Here is a 21,782-nt window from a genome sequence, read left to right as displayed (position 1 = left end):
GTTTTTCTTTTGTCTGGTATAGCCAAAGTTGATTGAATAAAAATTTCTTTGTTATCTGCTTCTGGTTCATGAGACTTGTCTTGATTGACTTCAGTTTGACCAGTTAGAGTTCTTGTATCATTGCTAGAGACTCTGGGCATGTCGTCTTGTTCTTCAAAGTTCAACAATGGACATTCGGGAATTGGAGGTGGACTTATGACCGGTAGGGATGGGCTTGATGTAACTGGGGGTGTCCATGTTGAGTGTTCTTGATTGTTGCTGGCTACTGGACTAGTAAATGGTTCTGTTGCATTCTGCATAACTTGAGTAACTGAGGTAGCTATGTGATTATTTTGGCTAACCTGTTCAGGTGCCAAATGTTCTTGTTGTCTGGACATGGATCTTGTCATTACTGCTAAACATTTTTGACCTTGCTCTATGGCATTTGTACATTCAGCAAGTTCTTGAGGAGTGCATTCTTTAACTCCTTCTATGTTTCCAATGATTAGGTCCACTGGTAGATTGGGTGTTACTAATGCTTTTGTTTGACCACTGAAGAATGGTGTAGTAACATAAATGATGGCTTCAGGTAACTTGCTGACAGTTCCGTTGAATGCAGTGACTTGGACGTGGTTGCCTGTGAAACGGTTTGCGTGTACGAAGCGTTCATGTACTAATGTGGACGTGCTTCCGGTGTCGCGAAGAACTTCCACCTTCTTGTCTCCTACAAAGCCTGGATAAAATTTGAGACCATTGGACTTTGCAATGACTGTCATAGTTGAGTGCTCATTGTAATAGCTTCTGTTATATGAGCTTCTGTTTGGCATATATTGTGGTCTGGAGTCCTGTGAATGACTTCTGTAGCGAGGTTTGTTGTTATCTGGTTTATTGTTTCCAGGTGCTATGTTGAGATTGTATTGCTCTCTATTGCTGTATCTTTGAGTTGGTGATGTGGGTCTATCAAAATTTTGATTTTTGGAGACTGCCTGTTTTTTCCAACATTCATGAGTTTGGTGACCCTTTTTATGGCAAAATGAACATTCTGTGGTTCTGCTGCGGCATTGAGACGTGAAATGCCCTAGTTTATGACATTTGTTGCATTTGACTTTGTCATCTGACTTATATCTTGCATTTTTGTCTTGAGCAAAGCAGACAAAATTTTCTTCAACAGATGGTTTGACTGACTTGTTTGGATAGGCTGCTCTATATTGTCTGATGATCTTGGTTAATGTCTGTATATCAGTAGGATTTCTCTCTATAATGTAGGATTGAATATCTTCTGAGTGAGCATGGGTAATGTTGTCGATAATAATATGTTGACGAAGAGCTTGGTAACTTTCTTCTATTTTTGCCATGGATACCCATCTATCAAACCACATTGACATATTAGCTACAAAAATTTGAGGATCATCATTTTGCTGTGGCCTTTCATTATAGAATTTCTTTCTATAGTTGGCTGAAGTTGCTCCGTATTGGCGCAGTAGAGCTTCCTTGATATCAGAGTAAGTGCTGCGTTCATTGATGGACAGTTGTGAGCAAATGTTGACAGCTTTGCCAGTCAAAAGGGTGAGGAGTGAGCTCGACCAATGTGCTTCAGGTAGACCGGATGTTGTAGCTATTTCTTCAAATCTTATGAGATACGAGTCCATATTGTCAATGTTTTCGTTGAAAGCCGATATTTTGTTCATTAATCTGTATTTGTCAAACATACTTGAGTGACCTTGAATTGGAATGCTTTCTTTATTTTGCCTTTCGAATTCCATTTTTTCTTTTTCGTGTTGCCTTTGTTTCTCGGCTTCTTGCCTTTGTTTCTCGGCGTCTTGCAATTTTTTTTCTTCTAATTGCATGCGTTTTTCAGAATCTTGCCTTTGTTTTTCAGCTTCTTGCCTTTGTTTTTCAGATTCTTGCTCTTGATATTCTTTCTCTTCTTGTTTCTCTGCCCACTGGTCTGGCTTTGAAATTTGCTTTTCTTTGGCAAATTCTATTAATTCGAAGAATCGTTGTGTTCTAGAACTGGAAGCCATATTTAATTTCTTTGTTAGTTTCTTGTATTGGAGCAAAATGTTCAATATCTGGATTTTGGCTTTATCTCAGATATAATAATAATATAGATCTATTGAGCCGATGTACTTTTTTACTGGTTTAACAGTTGGTTAAATCTGGTCTTCTTTATAACGCCAGTTATTTGATTTACTGGTCTTTTTTTATACTGCCAGTTATTTGCTTTACTGGTCTTTTATATTGCCAGTTATTTGCTTTACTGGTCTTTTATATTGCCAGTTATTATGTATATTGGTCTTATTCCTTTTGCCAATTACATATAATAATAGTTTTCGTGAATTAGACGTAACTCTAACGAAAATCTTTATAAAAGAATTATCGATAACCAACTGACCTGTTAAACACAGAAATTCTGTCCTCCGTTAAATAAGAATGAAGTTCCTTTGAAGAGTTTAGAAATTGGTCCCAGATCTAGATCTTGAATAAATTTCGTTAAAAGTTGTCCATGAACTTTTGTTAGTCGGAGAGTGCCAAATATGTCACAACAACATTCGGATGGTATGACGTCACGATGTGTTGTGATGCCGGGGATTTTATTTGAATTCAATAGTTAACAAAAAATGAAGATCTAGAATCACAATTGACAATTCTTTGATAAAACAAAACTCTGGAACTTTATTAAATACAACGTAAGTACAGTTTATGTACAAATTACAAATCAATGAGCATATTACAAAGGCTTTTCAAACAGAGCTCTTAGAAACGTGACTGACTACAAGGACATTATTTATTCGACTGACTTTTCTTTCTTACTACCGCCAATTCTCTGGCGCTAACTCTTTTCAAAAATGTCTATAGATTTCAAACATACTAATTAAGTCCCTTGGGTAAATCCTGACTTGAATGACAAGTGTCTAAATTTGAGGATTAAATCCCGAGACTCATGTCGAGGGCTTATATTACTTTCAAAAGTGAAATGTACAAACAATTCTATAATGTAATCTGTGACAGACACTATTATTTACTAAACGCAATACTTGCATTGAAATGCCTTCTGATACACACAGTACACGGCTCAGTTTGATTTCACATGAGAGGGGGGGGGACAGTCATAATGTTCTTAATTCCGGCTCCAATGTTACCTTGCTCGCCTGACTGATTCAGAAGTACAAATTTCTTCTTTTAAAATCAAAGATCTAAAGTTTGCTACAAAAAAAAAAAGAAAAACCCATACCTGATACATTCCAGGCAGTTTAGTCTTGAACTTGCAAACGTCGAAGGGAAACAAAGATATAAATTTAAGTCTTTGTTTGGGTATAGGCTTTTTTTTTTTCAAAAAACAGTTTACATCAACTCTGTTTGTATGTTTTGTAAAAGTGTGTACACGTTAATTCTCTCACATCTAGTCTTGGATCAAGCTGAAATTGTGTACAATTATTACTTGTACATGCCAACACAAGAATCAATTACATTTTTTTATTAACTATTGTTAATTAATTATTTTTGTTTGGTATCTCTAACCAGGGAAAGACATTTGACTTGACTGATAATTGAATTAGTCCTCTTTATTGTTTGTAGAAAAAAAGTTTGCAAATAACTATAAATAACTAACTATAAAGCTTATTTTCATAAGCACAGTGGTTACCGTGTTAGCTTGAGGAGTCTGATAAGGTCTTAGCACTCGAGTTCAAATTTATGTCGCTCACTTTTTCACACAAAAATGTTTTATAAATACATTTAAAAAGCGATAACCCAGATACTCCCTTCTTTCTGCCCCCCCCCCCCTCACCCCCTTTCCAATGATCATAGAGTATTGAGAAAGCTAGCATGAAATTACATTAAACAAAAACAATTGGTAAAAATATTTCTGATCGCACAGATTTATTATCCAAAACTAATTGATACAACTACACTTAATAAGCTTTGTTTTTTTAAAGTATTTATTGTATATTTTGCTTCTTTTAAATCTTGCATATTCAGTAGGAGGGTCAGTCTGTAGGGAATCTTTAAGTCGTCAGTTAGTCAGTCTGTAGTGAATCTTTAGGTCGTCAGTCAGTCAGTCTGTAGATAACTTTAAATAGGTCTACAGCAATTTATAACATCTATAATTTTGTGATTATTCACAATTTGTAAGAGCTTTACATTTTAGCGGCACCCGAAAGGAGAAAAGCCGCTATTAGTTTTGTGTGGTCTGTCTGTCCGTCCGTCCATCCCGTTTAGGTCACAGAAACTAGAAAAGGTGTTGACAATTCGATATCTTGATATTTTAGATCTTGCAAAGTTCTTGTGCAACTGGTAATTTTTGTTTTAATTATTGTCTCTCTCATGTTCAGAGTTTAATGTCTTTTTGTTTTTATGAATTCTACAAACATACGTTTTTTTTAGGTTGTCAAGAATAAGAATACTTTATTAATGGTCATACTTGCCCACGTGATTTAAGTATGCGTTTGTGTCTATCATGATAAATGTCATTTCAGATTTTTTCACGGCATTAAAATTAAAATAAAAGCATTACTTTTAATTAATATGTCAAAAATTTAGTAAAAATAATCTTTCTAAACTGATTTTTATCAAGCTTAAAAGTACAACTCAAATTGACAGCAAAAGTGACTAGAACTTTGTTGAGTTTGACAAGAAAAGACCGCAAAGTGCCTACATCTCGAGCCATTTCATGAAACATCCCATGACATGTTTAAATACACATGTTGAAGTTGATGTATCACCCAATGTTTTTTATTTTATATTTTTTTGTATCGTTCCAGATGGCCTGCACACAGTTGAGCCTCGTTTCACAAGTATGCCCACACGCTCTAAGGAAGTGCCCGTGACGTATTTGACTCTACTGGTGTACTACGTCACAGGCTGCAAACTAGATGCATAGAGCACGTCATTTCTTTGTGACGTAAACCAAGCGGATGCGCCGCCATGTGACCTCGGCCAGCCAATGGCACGTTAGCCCCGGCCTGACATGGAAAAGCACATACAGCAGACTAACGACAGGCTGCAGTGCATAAAGCAGGTAGGAACTCTTGAGATGTGTCTATAGTACTCTATAGTATACCGGAGACGTGGTGGCTATATGGTCAAGCTCTTGGCTTCCGAAACGAGGGGATTTTTAATTTCAGGATCCTTAGGGTTCCACCCAACTCTAATGGATACCTGACGTTAGTTTCCACCCAACTCTAATGGGTACCTGACATTAGTTTCCACCCAACTCTGATGGGTACCTGTCGTTAGTTTCCACCCAACTCTAAAGGGTACGTGACGTTAGTTTCCACCCAACTCTAATGGATACCTGACGTTAGTTTCCACCCAACTCTAATGGGTACCTGACATTAGTTTCCACCCAACTCTAATGGGTACCTGACATTAGTTTCTACCCAACTCTAATGGATACCTGACGTTAGTTTCCACCCAACTCTAATGGGTACCTGACATTAGTTTCCACCCAACTCTAATGGGTACCTGTCGTTAGTTTCCACCCAACTCTAAAGGGTACCTGACGTTAGTTTCCACCCAACTCTAATAGATACCTGACGTTAGTTTCCACCCAACTCTAATGGGTACCTGACATTAGTTTCCACCCAACTCTAATGGGTACCTGACATTAGTTTCCACCCAACTCTTATGGATACCTGACGTTAGTTTCCACCCAACTCTAATGGATACCTGACGTTAGTTTCCACCCAACTCTAATGGATACCTGACATTAGTTTCCACCCAACTCTAATGGATACCTGACATTAGTTTCCACCCAACTCTAATGGATACCTGACAATAGTTTCCACCCAACTCTAATGGGTACCTGACATTAGTTTCCACCCAACTCTAATGGGTACCTGACATTAGTCTCCACCCAACTCTAATGGGTACCTGACATTAGTTTCCACCCAACTCTAATGGATACCTGACATTAGTTTCCACCCAACTCTAATAGATACCTGACGTTAGTTTCCACCCAACTCTAATGGGTACATGACGTTAGTTTCCACCCAACTCTAATGGGTAACTGACGTTAGTTTCCACCCAACTCTAATGGGTACATGACGTTAGTTTCCACCCAACTCTAATGGGTACCTGACGTTAGTTTCCACCCAACTCTAATGGATACCTGACGTTAGTTTCCATCCAACTCTAATGGGTACCTGACGTTAGTTTCCACCCAACTCTAATGGATACCTGACGTTAGTTTCCACCCAACTCTAATGGATACCTGACGTTAGTTTCCACCCAACTCTAATGGGTACCTGACGTTAGTTTCCACCCAACTCTAATGGGTACCTGACGTTAGTTTCCACCCAACTCTAATGGATACCTGACGTTAGTTTCCACCCAACTCTAATGGGTACCTGACGTTAGTTTCCACCCAACTCTAATGGGTACATGACGTTAGTTTCCACCCAACTCTAATGGATACCTGACATTAGTTTCCACCCAACTCTAAAGGGTACCTGACGTTAGTTTCCACCCAACTCTAATGGGTACATGACGTTAGTTTCCACCCAACTCTAATGGATACCTGACGTTAGTTTCCACCCAACTCTAAAGGGTACCTGACGTTAGTTTCCACCCAACTCTAATGGGTACATGACGTTAGTTTCCACCCAACTCTAATGGATACCTGACGTTAGTTTCCACCCAACTCTAAAGGGTACATGACGTTAGTTTCCACCCAACTCTAATGGGTACATGACGTTAGTTTCCACCCAACTCTAATGGGTACATGACGTTAGTTTCCACCCAACTCTAATGGATACCTGACGTTAGTTTCCACCCAATTCTAATGGGTACATGACGTTAGTTTCCACCCAACTCTAATGGATACCTGACGTTAGTTTCCACCCAACTCTAAAGGGTACATGACGTTAGTTTCCACCCAACTCTAATGGATACCTGACGTTAGTTTCTACCCAACTCTAATGGATACCTGACGTTAGTTTCCACCCAACTCTAAAGGGTACCTGACATTAGTTTCCACCCAACTCTAAAGGGTACCTGACATTAGTTTCCACCCAACTCTAAAGGGTACCTGACATTAGTTTCCACCCAACTCTAAAGGGTACCTGACATTAGTTTCCACCCAACTCTAAAGGGTACCTGACGTTAGTTTCCACCCAACTCTAAAGGGTACCTGACATTAGTTTCCACCCAACTCTAAAGGGTACCTGACGTTAGTTGGGGTATAGTAATGGCGGTAAGTCGTTGTACTGGCCAAATGACAACCTCGTTAACTGTGGGCCTTCAGAAACGGATGACATTTACCTGTAGATCATAAGGTCTGAAAAGTGAACATAACATTTTGAACCTATATATATAGAGAGAATATAGTGAGCATTTGAATATATATATTTAAATATAGCCTTTATAAATAGACTGAGAACCAAAGTTAGACAAAATGTTAACTATGGATAGTGGTTGGTCAAGTTGATTAGCCTAGTGATGTCTTTACGGATTTCTCGAGTCCAAGCCTCAAAGTAGATTCGTAACATTTCTAGAATGGCGCTAGACCTTGTGCTGTCTAAAAGTAAGACAGTTTATTCTCATCACTGACTGTATGCCTGAAAGATATGCTTTGATTGTGTCTGTGTGTGCGTGTTAACCTCTGTCCAATAATAGAATTAAAAGTGTCCTTTACATTATTATCGGGAAGCATTAATTCAAAAACTTAAAATGATTAACTAAGAACAATCCTTGATTTGTTCCCTAATTATCCCGACACGTAGTCATGTGTCTAGATTCTTCTGTTTACTATGAAACAACGCAATGTGATGTTTTGACTTGCTAACCAACTATGCAAGCACCACTTTTCACATCAACAAAGCCGCCTTTCATCTGATGCATTACATTAGCCGGAAGGTATTGTCTTAAACCTGAACCAGGCGTCTGTCTCATGGAATAGCGCTAAACAGGAGAAAATAAAACCGTCGTGTGAGTGTCTAGACTTGATCTCTAAGATGCTCTGTCTATAGAGGATCAAAAAGTCTAGACTCTAGACATTATGTACATGTAATTCTGATCAAAGTCGACACACTGAAGGTCTTATGACTTTAATGCCACACCCGTTTTACAACCGGAAGTTTGTATTATACTTTTCCCTGCAATTTTTTTTGTACAATACCCATACCACAATCATTGTGATTAGTTCTACATAATAGTGTCTTATACCGCGTTGTCTTTTCATGCGCTTCATCGCATACTATTTATTTCTCTTCTCTCTCTCTCTCTCTCTCTCTCTGCATTTTCTTTTCCCTTGTATGTTCCTGGGAATACTATCCCGGACATTGGCTTGACATGTCCTGTCCTTAGTGCTTTGTGTATCATAATTCATGTCCAAGAGTAGCCACTTAGAATCTCCAGGTTCATAATTCATGTCTGACTATGAAATGCCTATTAGTGAAATGCGCTAACAGACACAAGAACTAGGTGCTAGAATATTGATGGCATAGAGTCCTGTGAGGACAGCGTCCAGACTTTTGTGTTGATCATTTGGATACTGAAACTTTTTTCCCCCTCACTGTGCACCCCCTGCCCTCGTATTCATCTAAGTAGAGACAAGTCAGCTTTTAGGTAATGACGACCTGTTGTAGTGGTAACATACATTCATTGTCTTGAGACGGTTTTACACCAGGCTTTACAGATAGTGTCATGGATCTGAATAACGATCAACTCCATGGCCTCGTGAGAACAGGAAAGAATTTGATAATAAGTCATTCAATCTGCTAGCATCAGCTCATTGGGAAGTACGTTTCAATGGAACACAAATTTTGTCGTATATATAGTTACTTTCAAACAATTCTATAGAATGTCTGGATTTCGCACTTCGCCAGTAAGGCAGCCATTTTCGATGACCAAAAAAAAGTTACACTTAAAAACATTATGCTTGAGTCAATATTGCGATGATCCTAGACAATAGAACCTTTTGCTTCAGTGCGCCATTTTTTTTTCTTTCTAATTCACTTGCGCCTCACAACCGTTTGGCCCCTTTAGTTCTTTAAACTCTAGATCTACGAGTTTAAAAGTATTTTGTAAGTTATATACCCGGTATAATCATTGGATGTAAATATGTATCCCAATGTAGTCAGATAGAGCAGCTGCAAAGTTTTTTTAAAAATGTACTTATTTTATTGATATTTCTTAATTTGCACTTATAATTTTAATTGATTGTTACGAAATGTACAACTAATTTAAGAACACTGTTAGCATTTAAAACAAACAAAAAATGAGATTAAGGCAAGATAAACATAGTTAATGAGACTCTTCACTTGCTTTCACCAATGTCGTAATATTAGGGGTTACATTGAAAACTGTACGCCACACATCGACAATCGCGACCATAGTTTATTTCTTGACCATTTTCATGAACATCTCTACTTGTATGTATGTATGTTTATATGTAGTGATAGACATAACTTTCGGCCAATTTTCTTAGTGGTGGAGAATGTTCACATGGTAATAATCTCCAAAAATTAAACATTGGAAAGAGGAAAGCTCCTCATTAAGTTCTGTTTGTATATGACTAGATATCATCAGAAGATCTCGTTCAGTCAGTGAAACTGGATTTATAAATGCCGGTATGCAGTCTTCTTTTCCATCAACTTCGTTAGAAAGTCGATCAAAGGCTTCCTACAATAATTGGATTGTTTCGACATATTTTGTTTAGAGTTTATCTTCATCTATTCACTTTGTTCTTTTAAATTGAAACATTAACTCACATCCACGTTGTCTTGCTGAAATTTAAACAGTGTTAACTTTATTTTGAATCGACTGATAATTTCAGCTTGTTCTGCAGGTCTTTGAGATGCAGTTAACATCCACTAAAATGCTGAATCAGACATCTTTCTCAAAATTCCTCTTTCTCAAACTCGTACACAATATTTTTGAGTTTCCAAATCTTCTAAGACTCTTCAAGGCACCTCGGTACGAAGATTAAAATCATCATATTCCCCATCTAACAGTCCACAACAGTCTTTGAATTCTCTCCCGTTTAATCCTTTTGTTCTTGGTTCAAACATCTCACAACTGGTCTCATGACATGCTGCAACTTTCAAATCTGGCCATGATATTTCAGAAGAGGGCGTCCTAAGATACTACATTTCCATTTCCAGTATCTCTTCCCTTCATTGGTGTTGCTCTTTCAGTGCGGACACTTTAAGTTCACTAAAATTTAATTGATGTTTTCTTGACATGACTCTTTTTTCTCAAATATGTCTGATTCTTTGATTTATTTTCATGGAGTGACTCAAGGTCAATAAGTTCTTCTAACATGTTGACATTTTCATCAATTCCTTATTTAAAAATGCTTTAACTGGACAACATCATATAAGTGTTAGCAGCATTGTTCAAGGCGAAAGAAAAGAAACCAATTGCAAAGAAAGTGAACAATTCAATGATAAAAATAACATAAAACCAAAGTGTTCTTGGATTTTGGGCTGATTAGTATTAGTGCCATGCTGGTCAATGAAGGGGATGTAATAATAGTGAATGAAATTCATTTGGTTTTCTAGAAACCGGTTTATTATTTTTACGAGCAGGTATGCTGTTTCTTGACTTCTTTTATCGAGGTTATAGTGCGACACTTATAATCATGCAGTGCGCCACTTTTGGCGCACGCACCACAGGTTGGCCACCCCTCCAATAGACAGTATATATCTTATACAGTTAGAAACATACCGTGGTTCTCCAACTAGCCACATCCGTCATCCCCCCCCCCCCTAATGCTCTCCAAACTGTTATTTTAATCCAGTGCCGGAGACATGTCACCCTTCCGGCCCCCGTTTCCATATATTAACAAGAATATTCTCACGTGACGTCCCTTCGGAATAACTCGTTACAATTTTCTACTGTTCAGACTACTATACACATTGATCCGCTGTTAATGGAAGAACGGACATTTGCGTCTTAGGGAGGAAGCAGCAAGACTTGGCGGATTGATTCTGCTGTCCGCTGGTAAGAAGTGGGTAACTCGTTCAGCAGACTTTAGACCTGATGTTGAACGTAGAATTCGACATTACAAACTCAACCCTTTGCTAGTGTGTGTGTGTGTATGGTACTTGTTTCTGCTTTAGTTGCTGGTTAAAATCCAGAGATCTTGTTTCTACATCTCAAAGTCGTATTGATATAATGTCGCGTGTTCTATTGGTAAAGTACCGCAGTTTCAGAGTCAGTTGTGTAGTCATTCTTTTGTAATGTCCTAACGTTGTTTTATCTTCGTCTCATGATGTAATGTCGTAATGTAGTAGTGTCGTCATATTTTAATGTCGTGATGTTGTAATGTCGCAATATTGTGGTTTCGTAGTGTCGTGATGTCATAATGTCGTAATGTTGTAGTGTTGTGATATCCTAATTTCGTAATGTTGTGATGTCGTAATCTTGTAATATCATTGCATTTAAAATGAAATTATTTGTAAGATACGACTTAGCCAAAAGATAGAGGCAGATCTGAGCATAAACCTACCTCTGTCTCTCTCTTCCTCCCTCTCTCTCTCTCTCTCTCTCTTGCTGTCAAGCTCTCTCTCTATATATATCTCTTACTATGTCATGTATAAAGTCTATTCATTTATTTTTCTAGAACCCATATAACCCAACTATATAGCAGTCATCTTTCCATGAGCCTTCTGTTGAGAGTATTTGCTCTCTATGTTAGTTAAAGGGGGGGGGGGGAGAGTTGGAGTCAGGAGTGCCACGCCTCTAGGGACTCTCTCACTAATATTGATTAGATCTATTTTGTTGGTGCTTCGACAACCCACTCAACGGTCCTGGATAGAATATCTCTCTCTCCATCCTGGGATGCTAGGTGTATGTTTTTTTTTCCTTGATTGCAAACGACTTTTAAAAAATCCAATTCAATTAATGCATGTAACATTTCTTTCAATCCAAATAATGCATCTACCATCTCTTTTAATTGAATTAATAAAAGTAACATCGCTATCGATTCAATTGATACATCTACCCTGTTAATGCTATTAATACATCTAATATCGCTCTCAATTCAATTAATGTACCAACCATATTTATACATTTACCTCAGAAAAAAGGTTCACGCCTCATCAACTTACATGAAGATCATTCAGGCTTTTGAAAATCTGCGTCACGAACAACACAATTAAAAAAACAAAAACAAAATTGTGAAATGGTAAAAATTTTTAACGATTCGAATTTGTGAGAGTTTTTATGAGAGCAACGCACTCAATGTCGTCAACTTTAGCCTCACATTCAATGTGGTCAACTTTAGCCTCACATTCAATGTGGTCAACTGTAGCCTCATATTCAATGTGGTCAACTTTAGCCTCACATTCAATGTGGTCAACTTTAGCCTCACATTCAATGTGGTCAACTTTAGCCTCACATTCAATGAGGTCAACTTTAGCCTCACATTCAATGTGGTCAACTTTAGCCTCACATTCAATGTGGTCAACTTTAGCCTCACATTCAATGTGGTCAACTTTAGCCTCACATTCAATGTGGTAAACTTTAGCCTCACACTCAATGAGGTCAACTTTAGCCTCACATTCAATGTTGTCAACTTTAGCCTCACATTCAATGTGGTCAACTTTAGCCTCACACTCAATGAGGTCAACTTTAGCCTCACGTTCAATGTTGTCAACTTTAGCCTCACACTCAATGAGGTCAACTTTAGCCTCACACTCAATGAGGTCAACTTTAGCCTCACATTCAATGTGGTCAACTTTAGCCTCACATTCAATTTGGTCAACTTTAGCCTCACACTCAATGAGGTCAACTTTAGCCTCACGTTCAATGTTGTCAACTTTAGCCTCACATTCAATGTGGTCAACTTTAGCCTCATATTCAATGAGGTCAACTTTAACCTCACATTCAATGTGGTCAACTTTAGCCTCACATTCAATGAGGTCAACTTTAGCCTCACACTCAATGAGGTCAACTTTAGCCTCACATTCAATGTTGTCAACTTTAGCCTCACATTCAATGTGGTCAACTTTAGCCTCACATTCAATGTGGTTAACTTTAGCCTCACATTCAATGTGGTCAACTTTAGCCTCACATTCAATGTGGTCAACTTTAGCCTCACGTTCAATGTTGTCAACTTTAGCCTCACACTCAATGAGGTCAACTTTAGCCTCACACTCAATGAGGTCAACTTTAGCCTCACATTCAATGTTGTCAACTTTAGCCTCACATTCAATGAGGTCAACTTTAGCCTCACATTCAATGTGGTCAACTTTAGCCTCACGTTCAATGTTGTCAACTTTAGCCTCACACTCAATGAGGTCAACTTTAGCCTCACATTCAATGTGGTCAACTTTAGCCTCACATTCAATTTGGTCAACTTTAGCCTCACACTCAATGAGGTCAACTTTAGCCTCACGTTCAATGTTGTCAACTTTAGCCTCACATTCAATGTGGTCAACTTTAGCCTCATATTCAATGAGGTCAACTTTAGCCTCACATTCAATGTGGTCAACTTTAGCCTCACATTCAATGTTGTCAACTTTAGCCTCACACTCAATGAGGTCAACTTTAGCCTTACGTTCAATGTTGTCAACTTTAGCCTCACATTCAATTTTGTCAACTTTAGCCTCACATTCAATGTGGTTAACTTTAGCCTCACATTCAATGAGGTCAACTTTAGCCTCACATTCAATGTGGTCAACTTTAGCCTCACACTCAATGAGGTCAACTTTAGCCTCACGTTCAATGTTGTCAACTTTAGCCTCACATTCAATGCGGTCAACTTTAGCCTCACATTCAATGAGGTCAACTTTAGCCTCACATTCAATATGGTCAACTTTAGCCTCACACTCAATGAGGTCAGCTTTAGCCTCACGTTCAATGTTGTCAACTTTAGCCTCACACTCAATCAGGTCAACTTTAGCCTCACATTCAATGTGGTCAACTTTAGCCTCACATTCAATGTGGTCAACTTTAGCCTCACACTCAATGAGGTCAACTTTAGCCTCACATTTAATGTGTCAACTTTAGCCTCACACTCAATAAGGTAAACTTTAGCCTCACATTCAATGAGGTCAACTTTAGCCTCGCATTCAATGTGGTCATCCCTAGTCTCCCTGTCAAGAGGTCAATTCTAGCCACACTATCAATGTGGTCGACTTTGGTCTCCCTGTCAATGTGGTCGTCTTTAGCCTCCCTGTCAATCTGGTCAATTTAGCCCCACTCTCAATGTGGTTGACTTAAGCCTCACGTTCAATGTTGTCAACTTTAGCCTCACATTCAATGAGGTCAACTTTAGCCTCACATTCAATGTGGTCAACTTTAGCCTCACGTTCAATGTTGTCAACTTTAGCCTCACATTCAATGTGGTCAACTTTAGCCTCATATTCAATGAGGTCAACTTTAGCCTCACATTCAATGTGGTCAACTTTAGCCTCACATTCAATGTTGTCAACTTTAGCCTCACACTCAATGAGGTCAACTTTAGCCTTACGTTCAATGTTGTCAACTTTAGCCTCACATTCAATGAGGTCAACTTTAGCCTCACATTTAATGTGGTCAACTTTAGCCTCACACTCAATAAGGTCAACTTTAGCCTCACATTCAATGAGGTCAACTTTAGCCTCACATTCAATGTGGTCATCCCTAGTCTCCCTGTCAAGAGGTCAATTCTAGCCACACTATCAATGTGGTCGACTTTGGTCTCCCTGTCATTGTGGTCGTCTTTAGCCTCCCTGTCAATCTGGTCAATTTAGCCCCACTATCAATGTGGTTGACTTAAGCCTCACGTTCAATGTTGTCAACTTTAGCCTCACATTCAATGAGGTCAACTTTAGCCTCACATTCAATGTGGTCAACTTTAGCCTCACATTCAATGTGGTCAACTTTAGCCTCACACTCAATGAGGTCAACTTTAGCCTCACATTTAATGTGGTCAACTTTAGCCTCACACTCAATAAGGTCAACTTTAGCCTCACATTCAATGAGGTCAACTTTAGCCTCACATTCAATGTGGTCATCCCTAGTCTCCCTGTCAAGAGGTCAATTCTAGCCACACTATCAATGTGGTCGACTTTGGTCTCCCTGTCAATGTGGTCGTCTTTAGCCTCCCTGTCAATCTGGTCAATTTAGCCCCACTATCAATGTGGTTGACTTAAGCCTCACGTTCAATGTTGTCAACTTTAGCCTCACATTCAATGAGGTCAACTTTAGCCTCACATTCAATGTGGTCAACTTTAGCCTCACATTCAATGTGGTCAACTTTAGCCTCACACTCAATGAGGTCAACTTTAGCCTCACATTCAATGTGGTCAACTTTAGCCTCACACTCAATGAGGTCAACTTTAGCCTCACACTCAATGAGGTCAACTTTAGCCTCACATTCAATGTGTTTATCCCTAGTCTCCCTGTCAAGTGGTCAATTCTAGCCACACTATCAATGTGGTCGACTTTAGCCTCACATTCAATGTGGTCAACTTTAGCCTCACATTCAATGTGGTCAACTTTAGCCTCACACTCAATGATGTCAACTTTAGCCTCACATTCAATGTGGTCAACTTTAGCCTCACACTCAATAAGGTCAACTTTAGCCTCACACTCAATGAGGTCAACTTTAGCCTCACATTCAATGTGGTTATCCCTAGTCTCCCTGTCAAGTGGTCAATTCTAACCACACTATCAATGTGGTCTACTTTGGTCTCCCTGTCAATGTGGTCGTCTTTAGCCTCCCTGTCAATCTGGTCAATTCTAGCCCCACTATCAATGTGGTTGACTTAAGCCACACTGTCACTGTGGTCGTCTTTAGTCTCCTTGTCAATGTGGTTGTCTCTAGTCTCCCTGTCAATGTGGTCAATTCATAAAAAAAAAAAGGTTTAAATCCATATCCCTATGATTTCATTCCTACACAGAAACAATTCGTTTCATTTCTTTCTTTCAAGAAATTAAGATTGATTTTTTTAATGACGTCAGTGTCTCAAGGTCGCTGTTATGCAGCAGACGTGTGAATGTGGTGTTTAAGGTTTCTTATATCAACTTCCGCTCTGGGTATCTCTGTCTCTGTGTGTGTGTGTGTGAGAGTGTGGCTCTCTCATGTCCAGGAGAGCGAAGAACCATTAGAGCCCTTTGAAGTATCAAATGGGGTTTAAAAAAAAGGTTTGTGTCCTTAAATTGACGCTCTTCAGTCTCATACTCTTTATAATGTTGACAGATGCATTTATAGATAGTGGTCAAAACTTTAAAATTTAATGTATAGATTTGTTGGTGGCCAATTCAACCCGAGGCGGCTCAAAATGGAATCAAAAACAAAATCAACAACAATCAGGGACCTTTTATCTGCTGACGGCTGTGCCCTAAATGCCTGCTCCAAAACTGATCAACAGAGCATCTTTGGTAACTTTTCAAGAGCATGTTCAGACCTAAGTCTCACTAAAGTATAAACACAGAAAAAGACTGTAGCCTTAATTTTCCAGCTCCAGGTAAAATCTACTCGTATCCAAGTATCAAGATAAAAGAACATAAAACTAATTCAATGGTTAGATTCACCTCGCTTGACAGCACACTTTCCAGGATAGAAAACATCTATATTGAAATAGATTTGCGAATCGCAAAGGCCAGTGCATCCTTTGCAAGACTGTCAAAAAAATGTTTGGAAGCATTACCACAAGTGCAAGGTCTATCGAGATGTCATCCTTCCCATATGACTGTATGTCTCAGAAACGTGGACAGTATACAGAAGACATGCAAAACAGAAGAAAAAAAACAACTGAAGTATCTGCACAAATATGCCTAGAAAAATATGTTCAGTTAAATGGCAAGAACAAAAATGACACTGAAGTTCTCCGAAGAGCGGGCATGCAAAGCATCCATACAATCCTGAGGCAGTCTCGATGGCAGGCCACGTCTGCAGAAAGGAAGACTTCCACATCCATAAAAAAGAATCCTTTATGGTCAGTTAAACAAAAAAGGGTTAGGGTTAGAGGACAAGGTGGACAAAGAAACCGTTGCAGGGACACCCTCAGAGCGTCTCTGAAAGCCTTCAACATTGCCCATGCTATTTTGGAGACGAAAGCACAAGATAGACAAAACAGCATCCTGGCGGCTCGCTGTGAAAACTGGCGCAAAAATTGCAGAGGACAAGAGAACACCGCTAGCAGAAGAAAATCGCCTGAAAACAAATCAAGGCAACCGACACAAGCTCCAGCTGGAATAACGTGGCCAATGTGCAGCCGAACATTCCGAGCTCACATAGGTCTCACCAGCCACATGAGGAGGCACAAAACCCCAGTGCAAAGCCCTCATCCCCCCTGGATAACGAAAGTTGTCCTCATCCAACCCCCTGCACATTAGCCTCGACCACCTTGGCTACACTCAAGAAATTTGATGACTGTAGTTTGCTTTATTTTAAATTCTCGTAGATTTACTCTGCTAATGGATTCAAGCGAGTTGTAGGAAAACAGACTGGGGGGATTTTATTTCGGGATGGGTTGAAAATTACCCCCCCCCCGCGGGTCGCCCCCTTGGTGTGTAGGTACATAGCTGTATAAACAATTAAAATGATTGTTATTAGATGGATGTCTAGTATTCAATGTAATACCTTAATTTTTTTGTTTCAGCATTTAAATAACCCGAGTGGATTCCAAAGTGCAGCAAGAGAACTCCTGGAGTGGTGTTCAGATCAAAGGGCCTTTCAGCTACAGTTTGAGGACAGTCTTATGGGCTGTTTGACAGTAAGTCACGTGTTGTGTTGACTGTCCTGTTGTCCTTCTCTTGCTGTGTCCTTAACTAGACGTCTGTAAACATAACATTTTATTGTCCAAACATTTCGCGCCAAAACGACTGTGCCAAAACGACTGCGCCAAAAACGACCATCACACCAAAACGGCTGCGACAAAACGACCATCACAATAAAACGACTGCGCCGAAACGACCATCACACCAAAACGACTGCGACAAAACGACCATCACACCAAAACGACCATCACACCAAAACGACCATCACACCAAAACGACCATCACACCAAAACGACTGCGACAAAACGACCATCACACCATAACGACCATCACACCAAAACCACCATCACACCAAAACGACCATCACACCAAAACGACCATCACACCAAAACGACTGCGACAAAACGACCATCACACCAAAACGACCATCACACCAAAACGACCATCACACCAAAACGACCATCACACCAAAACGACTGCGACAAAACGACCATCACACATAACGACCATCACACCAAAACCACCATCACACCAAAACGACCATCACACCAAAACGACCATCACACCAAAACGACTGCGACAAAACGACCATCACACCAAAACGACCATCACACCAAAACGACCATCACACCAAAACGACCATCACACCAAAACGACCATCACACCAAAACGACCATCACACCAAAACGACTGCGACAAAACGACCATCACACCATAACGACCACCACACCTAAACGACTGCGACAAAACGACCATCACACCAAAACGACCATCACACCAAAACAACATCACACCATAACGACTGCGACAAAACGACCATCACACCAAAACGACCATCACACCAAAACGACCATCACACCAAAACGACTGCGACAAAACGACCATCACACCATAACGACCATCACACCAAAACCACCATCACACCAAAACGACCATCACACCAAAACGACCATCACACCAAAACGACCATCACACCAAAACGACTGCGACAAAACGACCATCACACCAAAACGACCATCACACCAAAACGACCATCACACCAAAACGACCATCACACCAAAACGACCATCACACCAAAACGACTGCGACAAAACGACCATCACACCTTAACGACCACCACACCTAAACGGCTGCGACAAAACGCCTTCTTCAATGTGTTGTTACTTCCTCGACTTGTGTGTCTCATCGTATTGCATTCAACCAGAGAGTCAGAGTCACCCATTTTGTTTTTTCTCTGTGAGTTCACTTCCAGGCGCGCGCTTTCTGAAACCACACCCTCGTCCTCTCCCGCCCCGAAAGTTCCAAGAGTGTCAACCTACAGGGTACTGGCAGTGATAGAGGGTGGTGGGGCGGGCGGAGGTCATACAGGACAACTGGTGATGGGGCTTGATGTGGCTGGCCACTAATTGAATTACCTCCCCTATCTCATTGTCTGACACAGTTATCTTCCTCGCTAATTCTAATCCTGTCCTAATTAATATCGCGTGCAATATTGAATTAAGCAACCTGACCAATCGAATCGTAGCTGTGAAGTGACTAAGTGGGTTGGGTGGGGGGAGGGACACTGCAACTGACCTTTCTCGTCTGCCCCGTGTCCGGCGTGACCTTTGACCTGAACTCAGGAACAGCTCACTCTCGTAGGTACCTTCACTACTGTTCCTTTATTTTCGTACTGAGGTCTAACTCGTTTCTTGAGATGGTATTCGATAGTAGCCACTGTCGGCTCTCCTGGTACTACTGTACATAATGACTGCTTAATAAAATCCATACTAGAGATAGATAGATTTAATTCTACCATGCTGTTGACTTGCTTATTTGTTTCTCTCTTGTATGTGTCTAATAATGTATGCTGTTAGCTCGTTGTGGCTTAGCCTAGTAGAGTTGAGAACTGTTGAAACCTACACGTGACTTCAGTGTCCAACCCGGTGTTCAGCCCTGGTGACATTCTCAATTAGTAGAGAACTAAACGAAACGCCACTATATGATGGTGTTACATTAACATACTTTCACATAAACATAGTGTTACATTACAATTGTATTACATTAACATGGTGCACTCAGCTGTGTCGTTTCATCGCATGCCTCAAAGTATATATTATTTTAAGTTTACTCAAATCTCGCGAGATCTCCTCTTTCAAGCAAGAGTTCATTGGTCATATTGTTATCACATATTCACATATTCTGTCAAGTGGTTCGGACAAGATACTGGTCACAGAATCCCTTAAATTAAAAAAAAAAAAAGGTGTGGCCATCTGTCTGATCTAAAAAAAAATAATATAGCACTGATTATCTGAATCCTATAACTGTCCTACTGGATGCGAAGAACAAGAAAACAATAAAAATCCTTTTTAAAAAAAAAAAGCTTATACGAAGTGTGATTGTATCAATTAGTTTGGAACTGTCATGTAAATAAATTTGTAATAGATCTAGACCAAAAACAATAAATCCTTGCGATTAGAAAAAAAAATTATCAATTGTTTTTGTTTAGCGCCATTTCATGCTTTTAGCCTTTTCAATACGCTATGATCCTATCACTTATCTGGACCAGTTTGGAAAACGGAAGGGGAGGTCGGAGGAGGAAAGAGATATCTCGGTGAATTTTACAGTGATCACTTTTTTAAATATTTATTTAAAAACAATAGGTGGAATGACCTGAATTCGAATGATATACTATTCTAACCACTCTGTTGGTGAAATGCTTATGAAAATATAAGTTTGTATAGTTATCTGTTTGTGTGTGTGTTTCAAAACTTACTTTAAAGCGGCGATTTCTTCTTCTTCGCTCTCATTTTACATGTTGAAGAGTTCAGATCAGTAATCCTATATCTGAGATAAACCTCGCAGTGGTTTACAGATCAGGCAGTTCAGATCAGTAATCTATATCTGAGATAAACCTCGCAGTGGTTTACAGATCAGGCAGTTCAGATCAGTAATCTATATCTGAGATAAACCTCGCAGTGGTTTACAGATCAGACAGTTCAGATCAGTAATCCTATATCTGAGATAAACCTCGCAGTGATTTACAGATCAGGCAGTTCAGATCAGTAATCCTATATCTGAGATAAACCTCGCAGTGGTTTACAGACCAGACAGTTCAGATCAGTAATCCTATATCTGAGATAAACCTCGCAGTGGTTTACAGATCAGACAGTTCAGATCAGTAATCCTATATCTGAGATAAACCTCGCAGTGGTTTACAGGCAGTTCAGATCAGTAATCCTATATCTGAGATAAACCTCGCAGTGGTTTACAGATCAAGCAGTTCAGATCAGTAATCCTATATCTGAGATAAACCTCGCAGTGGTTTACAGATCAGACAGTTCAGATCAGTAATCCTATATCTGAGATAAACCTCGCAGTGGTTTACAGATCAAGCAGTTCAGATCAGTAATCCTATATCTGAGATAAACCTCGCAGTGGTTTACAGATCAAGCAGTTCAGATCAGTAATCCTATATCTGAGATAAACCTCGCAGTGGTTTACAGACAGTTCAGATCAGTAATCCTATATATGAGATAAACCTCGCAGTGGTTTACAGATCAAGCAGTTCAGATCAGTCATCCTATATCTGAGATAAACCTCGCAGTGGTTTACAGATCAAGCAGTTCAGATCAGTAATCCTATATCTGAGATAAACCTCGCAGTGGTTTACAGATCAGGCAGTTCTCGGTTTAGTTTTTCTTCTCTATGGGGGTTTTGGGGGCTTAATTCAGCTTATATTACCACTTCAGTCAGGTACAATTTCTTTCCCTTGTTCAAGATACCAAACAAAATAATTAATTACCAATAGTTAATTAACTAATTAGTTTAATTGTTTTATTGATTCTAGTTTTGTCAGGTAAAAGAAATAATTGTGCAAAATTTCAACTTGATCCGAGAGAGGGGGTTGGAGAAACTGTTTACCAGACAGACAGACAGACAGAGTTGATATAAGCTTTGTAAAAAAAGAAAGAAGTCGTTGCACGAGTTTTTAAAGAGCCGCCTTTTTATTCCGATGTGTTTGTTTCAGAGGTGCCACATTGTCCTTTGAAGCAGACAGTGTGTGAGTGGATGTGACCATTCTTAACTATTGACTGTTTCAGCAACATAATGTTGTACTCACTTGGTCATTAGCCATCAGGACAAGGTCCGTCACAAGATTCTCC

At 39.5% G+C, this 21,782-nt stretch overlaps 1 protein-coding gene across 13 annotated transcripts in view; it reads left to right on the top strand.

Moving 5' to 3' along the window:
* LOC106077154 (zinc finger MIZ domain-containing protein 1-like) overlaps positions 1–21,782 on the top strand; it is a 389,001-nt gene that overhangs the window by 253,282 nt on the left and 113,937 nt on the right. For all 13 annotated transcript variants that reach the window (XM_056021400.1, XM_056021414.1, XM_056021410.1 and 10 more), the window contains 2 exons: positions 4,743–4,999; positions 17,520–17,633. In XM_056021400.1, coding sequence (XP_055877375.1) covers positions 4,949–4,999; positions 17,520–17,633 — 165 coding nt within the window. In that variant the 5' untranslated portion in view covers positions 4,743–4,948. The remainder of the gene's footprint in view (positions 1–4,742; positions 5,000–17,519; positions 17,634–21,782) is intronic.

This window comes from Biomphalaria glabrata, chromosome 2, assembly GCF_947242115.1.
Source record: "Biomphalaria glabrata chromosome 2, xgBioGlab47.1, whole genome shotgun sequence".
NCBI lineage: Eukaryota > Metazoa > Mollusca > Gastropoda > Planorbidae > Biomphalaria > Biomphalaria glabrata.
This window is presented reverse-complemented; position numbering and strand designations above follow the sequence as displayed.